The sequence below is a fragment of the Herpailurus yagouaroundi genome, unplaced genomic scaffold (genome assembly GCF_014898765.1).
Source record: "Herpailurus yagouaroundi ecotype Mexico unplaced genomic scaffold, PumYag 557, whole genome shotgun sequence".
Classification (NCBI taxonomy): domain Eukaryota; kingdom Metazoa; phylum Chordata; class Mammalia; order Carnivora; family Felidae; genus Herpailurus; species Herpailurus yagouaroundi.
The window spans coordinates 1,837,098-1,851,293 of NW_024412774.1; the positions used below are offsets into that span (position 1 = coordinate 1,837,098).

The window sequence follows — 14,196 nt, forward strand, 5'->3', positions numbered from 1 at the left end:
GGCAGGGGAGGGAGACAGAATCCCAAGCAGGCTCCGCACTGACATTGCGTAGCCCAATGCAGAGCTTGAACTCATGAACCCGTGAGATCTTGACCTGAGCCAAGATCAAGAGCTGGATGCCCAACTTGCTGAGCCACCCAGGCACCCCTCCTCTTATGTTTTAATGCTTTATGTGATCCTTGGGATAGAGATATACCTTCCTCCCCTCCCCACCCAATTCCTAATATATCTGATAGCTTTGGTACTACTGTTATATTCTGGTTTAATTTTAATTTTAATTTGAGTTTACTTATTTATTTTTGAGACAGAGAGAGAGAGCAAGCATGGAAGGGGCAGAGAGAGAAGGAAAGAAAGAGAATCCCAAGCAGGCTTTGCACCGTCAGCATGGAGCCTGATGTGGGGTTCAAACTCACAAATTGTGATGCTTAACTGACTTGAGCCACCCGGGCACACCTGGTTTAATTTTTAATTTGGAAGCACTTTTATTTTAAAACATTTTTATTTTAAATTGTAGTAAATTTTTTTAAAAGTAATCTCTATAGGAGCACCTGGGTGGTTCACTCGGTTGAGTGTCTGATTTCAGCTCAGGTCATGATCTCACAGTCTGCGAGTTCAAGCCCTGCGTCGGGCTCTGTGCTGACAGCTCAGGGCCTGGAGCCTGCTTCCAATTCTGTGTCTCCCTCTTTTTCTGCCCTTCCCCTGCTTGCATTCTGTCTCTCTCTGAAAAATAGTTAAACATTAAAAAAAATTTTTTTAAGTAATCTCTACAGCTCCAGTGTGGGGCTTGAACTAACAGCCCTGAGATCAAGAGTTGGATACTGCCATCTCAGACATTTTTTAAGTGTGCAGTTCAGTAGTGTTAATTACGGTCACATTATGTTCAACAGATCCCCAGGACTTTATCATCTTGCAAAACTAAAACTCTATGCCCATTAAGCAGTAACTCCCCATTTCTCCCTTTCCCCAGCCCCAGGGGCCATCATTCTAGCACTGTTTTTCTGTTAAAGCTTTGTGTGATTATGCAAATAATACTGGAAGAAACTGCCTGTTATCCTGTGGGATATCCCCCCTTCTGAATGTGTCTGCTTCCCGTGGTTTCCTTAAGCTCCTTCCTCTCTAAGTTAGCTCTAAGTATCCGAGACTTAGATTCATCTTCAACTTCTTTGGCTAGAATACATCATGGTGGGGGGTGGTTTGTACGCTGTATTATATTCTGTCAGGAGGCACACGGTGTTGGCTTTTCCCAAAGGCCTAGCCTTTTCAAATCATTCTCCAGGCCACTGCACCAGTCACAGTGAGGTTTCAAAGCGTTCACCACCTCTGGGTTATACAGAGGCCAGCTGTTTAGTTCCTTCTTCATTACCTCTTCTAGATTTTCTCTGCATTCCTCCTTCATCACTGCAGCCTCGTCTTTAGACCCTTGAATTAAGAGGTAGTGGAGACTCTTGAGGGGTCTCAGAGTGGGCCATTTGTTGAGAACCCTGGGCCAGGGCTTCATGCTTCTTGAGGAGCCTTCACTAGAGAAAGTCAGGGAGCACAACTTGACTAAGTCTGTTCTGATGCTTTTCTCGTACCCACACTGGCAGCGGTGACAGCATGGCATCGCTCACCCTGCCTGTCACCCCTGAACTATTTGGAACACACAGAATATGTACAAGCCACAGCTTCCATATTTTACAAACTCGAGCTCACTGAGATGGTGCGTATCTCAGCCTGTTATTTTGGCTTTCAGCTTGCTGCTGTCCTTGTGGGCTTCCGAGGATAATGCTTTCCTGCTTCCCTGCTTTTCCCATGCAGTTCCTGACATCTGACAGGGCACTGCTCTTTTATTTGGGCTAATTTTTTAAATTTTGAAACACTCATGTTTTAAGCATTTTTTGTGATTATGCACGTAATGCATATTCCTTGAAGATTATAAAATTTTTTTTAATGTTTTTATTTATTTTTGAGACAGAGATACAGAGCATAAGCAGGGGAGGGGCAGAGAGAGAGGGAGACACAGAATCGGAAGCAGGCTCCAGGCTCTGAGCTGTCAGCACAGAGCCCGATGCAGGGCTCGAACTCACAGACTGTGAGATCATGACCTGAGCTGAAATCAGACGCTTAACTGACTGAGCCACCCAGGCGCCCTTATTCCTTGAAGATTATAAAATAACATGTTTTTCTTTGAATACCTGTATCTCTCTCTCCCAGATATACTTGCTACTAAAAGGGATAGAAAATTGTCCAGATATTTTTTCCTATGCATAGATCTATATAGATTTTTACATTAAAATATTTTTATGAAGTAGAATCATATCAGCACTGTTTTGAAGGTTGTAATCTTTATTCTAATATACCATGAACATCTTCCCATATCCATAAGTATGCTCCTAACTTTTGTTTTTTAGGACTGCCTCGTACTTGGTTACGTAGATGTATCCTGATTTACTTCACTAGCCTTCTAAGGTTGTAAACTGGGGTTGCTTGTAATCTGTCTCTGTGTGCACATTACTGCTATAGTTACACTTCCCTGCTATCTCTTGGACCTTAGCATATCCCTTATCAGTCTGCTCTATTGTCTTTGCATATAGTCATATTTCCTAAGAGGGAGTTCCCAGCAGAGGAATTTTTGGGTCAAAAGGTATGTGTATCTTGAAGGTTTTAGAAACATTCCTGGCCTCATCCCAGCAAGGTCTGAAAGTTGTGATTTTTATCTCTAGGGAACTACTCTCTTCCACACCCCTTTTCTCCTTGAAGAATTTTCACTATGAACCCATCTAATAATAGGAGTGAGGTCAGAGCTGGAAAGAGTCACAGGCAAAGTAGCTTGACCAGGGGAGGGGCAGAGAGAATCCCAGGCAGGCTCCATGCTGTCTATGCAGAGCCTGAGTGGGCTTGATCCCACGAACCATGAGATCATGACCTGAGCTGAAATCAAGAGCCGGACACAACCAACTGAGCCACCCAGGCACCTCTTGACATAGTTTTTTTTTTTTTTTTAAGTTATTTAAGTTATCTCTACACCCAATATTTGGCTCTAACTCACAACCCGAGATCAAGAATCATATGCTCCTCCAACTATGCCAGCCAGGTGCCCCTTAACATAGTTTTATTAGGTTTACTTTCCTCATTAAACAAATAATATGAAGCATATTAAAGAAAATGTTGGAAAACAAGGCTAATCAATTTCCTGAGTCCCAGAATCTCAACAAGTACAAGCCCAGGAATGTAGTCCTGTTCACAGGTAGAAGAGCTCTTGGCAGAGGAGAGAGTGTGGGCTTTGGAGCCAGGCTGACCCACACCAAATCTTGCCCCTTCTAGGAAGCTGACTGATTAAAACTTGTTTCCTTAGGAAATGGGGTAACAGGGCTTCCCCCTGGAACTGTCCAAAGGCCTGGGGCTCATCTGTGTAAAAGAGCCCAATGGTGTCTGGTGAATAGTAGATACTCAGCTACCAGTAGCTGCTGTTACATAATGCTTTGTTTTCATGTAGTTTTCACTTACTTTTTAAGGTTTTCTTAGTGACAGCAAACTACAGAATCGTAAACCAGATTTAAACATTGAAACACATTTTATCGTTTAGTAAAACGATTCTCTATACAAAGAAGTTTATCTTTGGGTGAAGGTTTCTCAGAACATGTTGCAAATCTGAAGTTCTCATTTCATAATCACATTTTCAAAAAGTGGCTAATTATATCAAGGTTTGATTCAGACAACATAAAGCATTGTATTTATAGTTTTCTTAGATTTCACAGAAGTGATATTACTAGATGAGATGTGACGAACATTTCTGTGGCTCTGGGGAAAGAGCCTGATGAATTTGTGTCTGGAGGGGCAATGCCATTTGTAGCAGAGGGAGGCCAGGAGGCCCATGGGTGGGAAATAAGTGACAACCGTCCTCCCTCCTGAGTCACTGACAGGTGCTGCTTATCACTTATGCTCTGTGTCCACTGCACTGGGAGAGTCTTTCACTCCAGGCAGACAAGGCCAACTGAGCAAAGTTTGTATGTGCAAAGGAATGTCTTTGCCGCACCTGGTGTAAATAAGCATTTGAACAGCTTTCCCAGTAGCTGGTGGATAACTCATTTAAAACACACCAACAAAAAAGTTTGCCTATTTGATAAGCCAAAGTAGTGAGTCTTTGCTTACTAATGAATTTTTCCCCGTATGTTTTTTTTAATTTCTTTGTGAACAGTTGAGGCTCTGTACCTACTTAGCTGTTGGGTCTTCATGCATTTTCTTATTGATTTGCCTGAACTCACTTTTCTTTTTTTGAAGTGTGCACTTCTGAAGGGTTAATGTTTTCCATTTTAAAGTAATACGTGGCTCATTAAAGACAATTTGTATTTTGGGGTACCTGGGTGCGTCCTGTTGGTAGAGCGTCTGATTCTGGCTCAGGTCATATCTCATGGTTCCTGAGTTCAAGCCCCCCACTGGGCTCGCTGCTGTCAGCGCAGAGCCTGCTTTGGATCCCCTGTCCCTCTCTCGCTGCCTCTCCCCTGCTTGCTCTCTCTCTCAAAAATAAATAAACATTAAAAAGAAAAGACAATTTGTATTTCTTAGAAAGGTAGAGTTCTCCTCCCTCTGCGCACCCCCCGCCAAGCACCAACACCTTTTTCTTATAATTTAAAAATGATAACTAGATTCATGAAAATGGTTGCCCCTGGAGAGCAGTGGGGAAAGGTCTGGTTTTCACAGTACCTCTGCCGTTTCTACCCGTGTGACTGTATTACCTATTGTAAGGTGTTTAAAGTTTTCATAGAGCTGTGCTCACTCCATGCATGCAATAGCGGATCTTATTTCCACCCAGTCCTACACCCACACCCTGCTTTTTCACCCCCTTGTCTGTTATCACCTCATTAATAGCCACACCAGAGCTTTCTATGTGGGGCCTTCCTTGTGTTGTCTGCATGTTTGACTTAGTTCTGATTTTTCATAATTGCAAATGATACTGTAATGAGCATTTTGGTGCTTGAAATGTTTTCCCAAACTTAGGATTCTTTCCTTCAGATAGGTTTTGCCAAAGGGGAATCACTGGGTCAGGAGGGCTATGATCGTTTAAAGGTTCTTGATGCATCCAAGCTCCTTTGAAAACATTACACCAGTTTGCGCTGCTGCCTGTAATGTGTTTGTCCCACACATCCTTGTTGGCATTATGTATTAACAGCATTTTTCACTTTGTTAATTTAATAGGGGAAAGGGCATCCAATTTTTATTGCATTTATTTAGGTTTTTTTTAATGTTTATTTATTTTTGAGAGACAGAGACCACATGAGCAGGGGAGGAGCAGAGAGAGAGGGACAGACAAAATCCAAAGCAGGCCCCAGGCTCTGAGCTGTCAGCACAGAGCCCAACGTGAGACTTGAACCCACAGACCAGATCATGACCTGAGCTTAAGTCAGACACTCAAGCAACTGAGCCACCCGGGCACCCCTCATAATTTTATTTTAATGTTTATTTACTTATTTTGAGAGAGAAAGTTTATTTGAGCAGGGGAGAAGCAGAGAGGGAAAGAGAGAGAATCCCAAGCAGGCTCCATGCTGTCAGCGCAGAGCCCAGTGTGGCGCTCGAACTCATGAACTGAGATCATGACCTGAGCCAAAATTAAGAGTTGCCCACTTAACCGACTGAGCCACCCAGGCACCCCTCACTTTAAGTCTCCTTTAACTACTCTTGAATTCCCTTTGGTATATTGCATGAAGAGAAGATCAAAATTACCCATTGTAAATTGCCTCAACATCAGTTATCAGTAAATGATTCATAGTCATATTGTTGTATAGTACGGAATCTAGTATCTGGACCATCTACTTTGTTTCATTTGCTTGTTGCCCTATTGTATCTTAGATCTGTACTCTTCTTTATAGCCTTATAGTTGAGTTTTCTATTACTGTGCCTTAAAGTGTATTTATATGTATTTTATATGAAAAATATATAATTGTTATTCTTCCAGATGAACACTTATGCTTATCAATTAAAAACAGCCTTTTGGTGACTAGTAAACTTATAAATAAATCAGAAAGAATTAACATTGTTTCATGTCCTTTCATGTATTCAAACTCATGTATTGATGAGGGTTTTATACTTTTCTTCTCATCAGGTCACAGGTTTTCCTCAGCCATTCCTATAATACTGTTGCAGTTGTGGGTTTCCTTGTGTAGGGTTTTTCTTTTTTCTGTTATAGTTCTCATATAAAAAAGGAAAGCCAGCATCCCAGGAATGGGGTCACTTCGGTGTTGTCCCCATTGCATGCCTTCAAGCCAACCAAACCCCAGACTTCCAGAAGCAGTTGGGGGCCAGAGATGCTCTTGATAAGAGCCGGGGACTCTCTCCCCAGGAAATTCAGAGATGCCTAGCAGTAAGGGTAGGTGTGTGTGCGTGTGTACGCCCACACAGAGACTTACGAATGCCACCTCAGTGGGGTCAAGCGTGCCCCCACCTCGGCTTCGAATCTCTCCTCCCCCTGATGCTTGCAGTTGGGAAGCTCTGAGTTCAGTGCTGGTGCCCAGGCCATAATTAGGTCTCCTACAGGTGGGATCTTGGAGGAGGAAGGAAGTACAGGACCCACTGCCTGGCACCTCACCCACTTCAGCCTCTCAGGTAAAAAGATAGGCTTGGAATAAAGAGAAGAAGCAACCTGAGCGGCAAAGAACCTCCATGAGGTGCACATAAGGGAGCCAGAGGGCAGGATGGGCAATGTCATGAGGAGGAAGGGGGATAACCCTAAACAAAGAAGCTCCTGTTACAGAATCTTTTGATTTCTCAAGAAATCAAAATTGAGCTGGAATGCTCAATTTGTATGTCACATCTCCCAATATTTTAATGGGGACAGCTAATTTTATTTTATTTTTTTTAATTTTTTTTCCAACATTTATTTATTTTTGGGACAGAGAGAGACAGAGCATGAACGGGGGAGGGGCAGAGAGAGAGGGAGACACAGAATCGGAAACAGGCTCCAGGCTCTGAGCCATCAGCCCAGAGCCTGACGCGGGGCTCGAACTCACGGATTGCGAGATCGTGACCTGGCTGAAGTCGGACGCTTAACCGACTGCGCCACCCAGGCGCCCCGGGGACAGCTAATTTTAAAAAACCCACTCAGGAACAGAGAACATTTGCAGGCCATGTCTGCTCCGTAGGCCCCATTTTGGGGCATCTGACTCACTAGGGGTCAGATCCTCTGCTGGTTTCTAACCCTCATGCCTTGACCAGGTAGGGACACAGAGTTGAATAGGTTGGAAGAGGCAGTCACTTGCTCAAGAGGGCCAGCTAGAAACTGGTGGTGTCATAACTAAGTCAAAGTCAGGCTGTGTGACTCCCAAGCCGTGCTGTTACTGAGCCCATGGGTTTAAGGCAGTGTTTCTCGATGTGTGGTCCCTGGACCAGCAGTACCCCATTACCTGGTAAAGCAGACAAGTGATGGCCCCCAAAGAGACCAGTTCCTAATCCCTGGAACCTGTAAATGTTACCTTATTTGGAGAAGGTGGCTTTTCAGATCTGATTAAGGATTTTGAGATGGAGGGATTACCTGGGTGGGCCTTAAATGCCATTAATATATCCTTATAAGGAGTCAGAATGAGATTTCACACACACACACACACACACACACACACACACACACACGCACATGCGTGCACACAAGATTTGAAGACTGGAATGATTCAGCCACAAGCCAAGGAACACCAGAAGCTGAGGAGGCAACAGAGGATCATCACTGAAAGCCTCCAGATTATATCCTTGCTGACATCTTGATTTGGACCCAGTGATACTGATTTTGGGTTTCTGACCTCCAGAACTCTGTGAGAAGAAATTTGTTGTTTTAAGCCACCAAGTTTGTGGCCATTTTTGAAAGCAGTCACAGGAAACCAGTATGCTTAGGAACATGTTAGGAGTGAATATTCTGAGGCTCCATCCCAGATGTACAGAATCAGAAATTCTGGGAGCGGAGCCCAGCACACTGTCTTTTAACAAGCCCTCCAGGAGATTCTGTCAGAACTTAAAGTTTCGAAACAAAGGCTGAAGCCAAGGGTTGAAAAAACATGGACCAGGAATTTTGTGCGAACATGTTAATGGGGCCTGTGGCAGATCAGGAGGTGATCTTGACCGAAAGGCATTTGTGCATTTGTGTGACGTGCTTGGCCCCCACAGGCATATGGGCTTTCAAGTTGATCCCGAAAACCAGTATTTCTCAAACTTTAGTGCACAATATGGAGAAAGGTAATAAGCAAAACAAGGTGGTGTGTGCTACAAGGAAAAAGAAAACAAGGTAAGAAGGCAGAGGGAGTGCCAGTTGGGAGGGCTAGTTTTAGACCAGTCTGAAGAAAGGTTTCTGAAGAGGTGGACTTATGAGAAATCAGCCATGGAACACTGGGGAAGAGAGGGTTCTGGGCAGAGGGAACAGCATGAGCAAAGGGCTTGAGGTCAGGAAATAGCTTAAATGCTAGAGAAGGAGATGGGGGAGCAGTGTTGTTACAACTTGCTAGAGGAAATACATGTGTTCTGTGAGAGGACTTCTGGAAGCCTGTGCCTGGTTCCCTGTGGACTTCACCCCATGCACCTTCTCCCTTTGCTGGTTTTACTTTGTATCCTTTTGCTATGGTAACTCGTAGCCACGAGTATGATTATGTGCTGAGTTGAGTCCTCTTACTGAGTCACCAAACTGGGGGGTGGTCTTGGGAACCCCAAGGCATTTCCCCAAGACTAATATGTGATACGATGAATGAGCTCTGAAGTTTCGTGTGGGTGGTAAGTCTTAGTAAGAACTGCTGGGAGTTAGTTGCCACAGAGGTGTTTCCTCACCCTCACTGTACGTGCAGGGTTTCTCTCTGGTATGGATCCTCTGATGTACTTTAAGGGGTGAAACATGGCTAAAGGCTCTCAGACACTCCTTACACTCTTGGGTGTCTTGATGCTGTGGGTGTGCTGGTGCTTGGTCAGGGAGGAGCAGTACTGAAGGTGTCCCCACACTGCTCATGTGTAGGGGCTCTCCCTCTGGTGTCCCCGCACTGCTCACACATGTAGGGGTTCTCCCCAGTGTGAGTTCTCTGGCGGAGGCTGAGGGAGTTGCTGTAGCTGAAAGTCTTTTCACAGTTACTGCATTTGTAGGTTTTCCTACAAATGGGTTTTCTGGTGCTTAGTGAGGAAGGACCTTTACCAGAAGGGTTTCCCACAGTCAGGGTACTTGTAGGGGTTCTCGCCTGTATGAGTTCTCTGATGGAGATTAAGGGATGAAGCCCAGCTAAAGGCCTTTCCACATTCACTGCATCTGTAAGGTCTCTCCCAGTGTGGATCCTCCGTGTTGGCTGGAGAGTGCCTGGTCACTAAAGACCTCCCCACACTCATTACAGTGATAGGGTTTCTCGCCAGCGTGAACTCTCTGATGGAGAGTAAGGCCTGCCCTTTGGCTGCATGCATGGGGTCTCTCCCCAATGTGGATCCTCCGTGTTGGCTGGAGAGTGATGACTGGTCACTAAAGGCCTCCCCACACTCATTACAGTGACGGGGTTTCTCACCAGCATGAACTCTCTGATGGTGAATAAGGCCTGCCCTCTGGCTGCATGCATGGGGTCTCTCCTCAGTGTGGATCTTCCGTGTTATGTGAGGAAGGGCTTGGAGCTGAAGGCTCTCCCACATTCAGGACATCCACGGCCTTTCTTCTCTGTGAAGATGCTGAGAGATGTCACCAGGACCAGCCTCTTGGGGAGGCTGTCCTCTCTGCAGGTCTTTATGAAGTTCAGGTCCCCAGGTCCTTTGTTTTGGGGACTTTCCAGAGACGTTCTTCTTTGAAGCTGTCCCTGTTGTCAGGCCCGGTGTCCCGGTCTGAAAGACAGTTTTCAAAACTGCAAACGCCTGTAAGATGTGAGACAAGACACTGAAACCAAGGTGGCTGCTCCATTACCAGTTGTGATGGTTAGTCTTATTTGTCAGTCCCGAGTGATTTCAGTCAAATATGAATCCGAGTGTTGCTAGGAAGCTAGTTTATAGATGTAGCTAGCACTTACAATCACTTTAGGTAGAGGAAATCATCCATGATAATGTCAGTGGACTTCATCCAATCAGTTGAAGACCTTAAGAGTAAAAGCTGAGGATTCTTCAAGAGGAAATTCTGCTTGAAGACTGCAGCATCAGCCCCTGCCTGAGTTTCCAGCCTGCTGGGCAGCCCCAGAAGTGCATGAGACATTTCGTAAAATAAATCACTCCACACACAGCTTATTGGTTCTGTGTCTTTGGAGAACTCTGAGGCAGCGGCTCTCCGGTGAGGCTGGACGTCAGGGTCCAGGCTGGGAACAGGGGAAGCGTGCACAGATTATAATATGGTAAAGCAGGACTGACCCACAGAGGAATGGAACGTGTCGTCTGGGAAAAGGAGAACTTGGAAAGGGCGGGACAGGATCTGGGGGTCTCAGGAGTCCGCGTGGGCTGCAGTGAGCCCACACTACCTCGCAGCCGGGTCTCAGCGGTGCTGGATCACATGAACACGCGGTTTCAGGCAGCTGCTGTTCTTTGCTGAGTCACATTTCCAACTCTGGCACTGCTGGCATCTTGGGTCACGTAGTTCTCTGTGTGGGGACCGTCCTGGGCATCGTAGGATGTGAAGCCTCATCCCCGGCCACTTCCACGAGGCACCGACGGCACCCTCTCAGCTGTGACAACCAAAACTATCTTCAGACACCGCTACACTCCACCTCAGGGCAGAACTTCTCCTGGTTCGACCGCTGCTGTAGTGGGCTGTGACGTGAGGTTTTAAAAAATGAAACAGAATGGAACAACAGCCTGTCGTGTATAATAAGGGTAAGTAAGTATCATTTTGTGAAATTTTCGTTTCAGTCGTATCAGATGCGGACATAGTATGTGCAGTGAGCTGGGGAGTAAAATGTACCTTTCATCAGGGTGTGGTAGAAACAAGTTTGAGGAACTGACACAGGGGCCGTCAGCCCTACCACAGGGACAAAGAGAGCCAGAGACGGAAACAGGGCTTTAGACCAAGCTGAGATGTCCACAGTGTGTTCCCTGCGGGCACCCCTCAAGGGGACTCTGACTATTGGGCCCTTGTTGGCCCTGCCAGCCCCATCTAGCCTGTCCTCTTGCCTTCCCCTACACACCGGCACACAAGTGCTCAGCAGGTGTCGGCTACCAGTACTGGGTAACCCAAGTGCGGCCAATTACAAAGCCCGATCTCTTGGCCTCAGCCATTGGCTTCAGAAAGAAATCAGGGGTGCCTGGGTGGCTCAGTCAGTTAAGCCTCCGACTGTTGGTTGCAGCTCAGGTCACGATCTCACGGTTCATGAGATTGAGCCCCGTGTCAGGCTCTCTGCTGACAGTGTGGAGCCTGCTTGGGATTCTCTCTTCCCCTGGCTCTCTCTGCCCCTCCCAGCTCATACTCTTTCAAAATAAATAAACAAACATTAAAAAAAAAGAGAGGAAACAGACATGGTCTGATGGCACTCAGGTCTGCAGCTTCTGCTAGAACTTCTGGGAAAGAGAGGCGCCCACCCTGCTGGGACCACTGAGCGTCATTAAAGCCTACTGCTGCCAGAAGCGGAAGGGGCCAGAAGTGGTAGTGGAGCTAAGAGAGGAGAAAACATAACTGAGAAACAGACAGTGGGAGCCTATGGAGGACCAAGAAAACTAAGACCAGAAAGTGACACTTGAGCTCCTAGATCCAGCCATGCCAGAAGCCTGTCACCCTTAGCTTTTCCATTATGTTCATCCAGAGAGGTGGGCACTTCAGGAGAAACAGGGTGGAAAGACCACGAACAGAGGCACTGAGTGGCTGAACCCCATCCCAACATAGTGCTGACATTCCCGATGCCCCTTGGCTTCTATGCAGTGAGGTGGGGTCTGAGGTCACTGAAAAATCACTGCCCTTACCCAGTGAGACCAGGTTCCTGTAGTTCTCCAGCATGATGTCCCAGTACAGGGCCTCTGGCCGGGACTCAGCTGCCCCCGCCCCTCCTGGGAGAAGTCTACTGCTGCATCCTGGAGAGCAATCAGCTCCTGGAATGACTAGCCCTTCACATGGTCACAGGGAAAGGGAGTCTGGGGTTGGGAGGGGAGTCAAAAGAGAAAAGTTCAGGACTCCTCACAGCATGGCTGAGGCTGCATGTGGCGGTCCAAGAGCCAGAAGAGCTCACAGACTCGTGGAACCTGGCCTTCCTATGGGGCTCTACAGGAAACTGCAATGCACTCACTGTGACAAAGATTTACTGGGGTCGACTTACACCAGGCACCGTTCTAGGCACCAGGGATACAGACCAAAACCCTGCCCTTGCAAATCCCACATTCTAGTCAGGCCAGACAACAGACAGACCAGCAAAACACAGAGCACGTCACACGGTGCCAGGTACTAGAGGAAAACAGGCAGGCAGGGACGAGACTGATGGGAGATTAGGTGCCAGCCAGCGTGGTCAGGAGAGATACAGGAAGGTGACTGGACAGAGACCTGAGGGAGGTGAGGTGTGTGCCACATGGCTACCGGCAGATGGGTCCACCGCCGATACTTTAAACTGCGGACGTTCATACAAAAACCCAAATGATGAGGGTCTTGAAAAACGAGGGGCCCTCAAGCTGCAAATCCTGGATTCCTGCAGTGATGACAGGCTGGAGCCAGGTCACACTGGCCCCCGTAGATGGGTTGTTTTCCAGTTTGACACTGTAGGACCCCAACCTCCCCACCTCTGAGGATCTCAGACTCAGTGTCCAGGGGGGCTGGCAAGGGAGTAAGTGAAGCGGGCAGCCTGAATGCTGGCTTCTGTTTTTCTTGAAACACATTGCCCTTCTTCGTCTTGTTTCCATTTCCCCCTTTTCTGATGGAAGTAATTCTCTGCCCACAACAGAAATGGGATTCAGTTGCTGGGGACCAACAAACAGGGAGGGTGGGCACTGTGGCACATGGGAAGACCCTGCAGCCAAAGAGGGTGCCCCTACTCAGCCCAGCTAAGGCTGTCCCCCAACACTGGCCTCGTGTTGCTAGTATGAATGCTGCCCTTGGACTCTGCTTGATCCACCGCGGCCTTACTTTCTGCACAGCGCTTGTGACCAGCTGAATGACCACGCCTGCGGGTTTCTTTAATGTCTCCGTCATTCCTGGTCTCCACACAAGCAGGGGCCTCGTTAGTCTGCATCAGAATTGCATCCCAGTGGCCGAGAACGCCCGGCACACAGGAGGCCGTGGATATCCGCTAACGGATCGCACCCACCGGCACACTGCTGCCTGGGCCGGGTGTGCTCTGTGTCCAACTCACAGCCACGTCCTGTCTTTCAGATCCTAGGGACCCTTCCAGGGAAGACCAGAGACAGCCGGCTTACCAGGGGCCTTGCAGTCATAAGCCCAGAACATCAACCGGTTTACCAGGGGCATCGCAGTCACAAGCCCAGAACCATGCCCTGCTCTTCAGAGACCCTCTACTGGTGGAGAAGGAAAGAGCGGTGAGTGACGGGGCCCTGGTGGGCCATGCTGCCAGCCCCTCCTCTGGGACCCAGAAGGGCCACCTCCCTTTCTGGGGTTGGAGGAATTGGTAAATGGCCACTGTTCCCTGCAGCCTGATCCAAGCTGAGCACTTGAAGTGTGGAACCAGGGTTCTGGGTTTGAATGCCATCTGTGACCCACTAGCTATATGACCTCTCTCTGAGATTCAGTGTCCTTGTCTGGGAAATGGGGATAGGAATGGGATGTACCTGTAGGACGTGGCAGGCATACCATGAGCTAGTGAATGCAGATGGTGTTACTGGCCCTGGGTTCTTCACCTTCCCTGTAGCCACACCCTTGGCCACCTATCCGCTGTGGCCTCTCACTAAGCGCGGTGCGTCCTCCGCCTCTTGGCTTTGGTCTGGCCTCCTAACCTGTGTTGGCCAGCGGTGGTCCTCCCGTTCCTCCAGCATCCCGACCTCATTCCTGCCACAGGGCCTCTGTCCTTGCCCTTCCCCCTGCCTAGAACCTTCTTCCTCCAGCTTCTCCTCCAGCATATGATCATCCCTCAGGGCTGAGCCCAGACGGCCCTCCTGGAGGGGGTCTCTAACTGCCCCAGTGGCCCAGCCCTAAGTCGCTGTGCCCTGTGCCCTCTGGTGGTTTCTTCAGAGCACTCATGAGTGACAGCGTTGTTTTACGGCTGTCCCTGGCCTGTGTTCCCCACGGGAATGGAAGGTCCGTCCCATTCACCACCCACGAGTAGAACTCCACAAGCGCCCCCAAAACTTCAGACACAAGGGCGATGAGCATGG

The 14,196-nt window shown here is 47.8% G+C and overlaps 1 protein-coding gene across 3 annotated transcripts in view; it reads left to right on the forward strand.

Moving 5' to 3' along the window:
* Positions 1 to 14,196, forward strand: part of LOC121023476 (zinc finger protein 215-like) — a 68,915-nt gene that overhangs the window by 26,242 nt on the left and 28,477 nt on the right. For all 3 annotated transcript variants that reach the window (XM_040465415.1, XM_040465417.1, XM_040465416.1), the window contains exon 7: positions 13,241 to 13,404. In XM_040465415.1, coding sequence (XP_040321349.1) covers positions 13,241 to 13,404 — 164 coding nt within the window. The remainder of the gene's footprint in view (positions 1 to 13,240; positions 13,405 to 14,196) is intronic.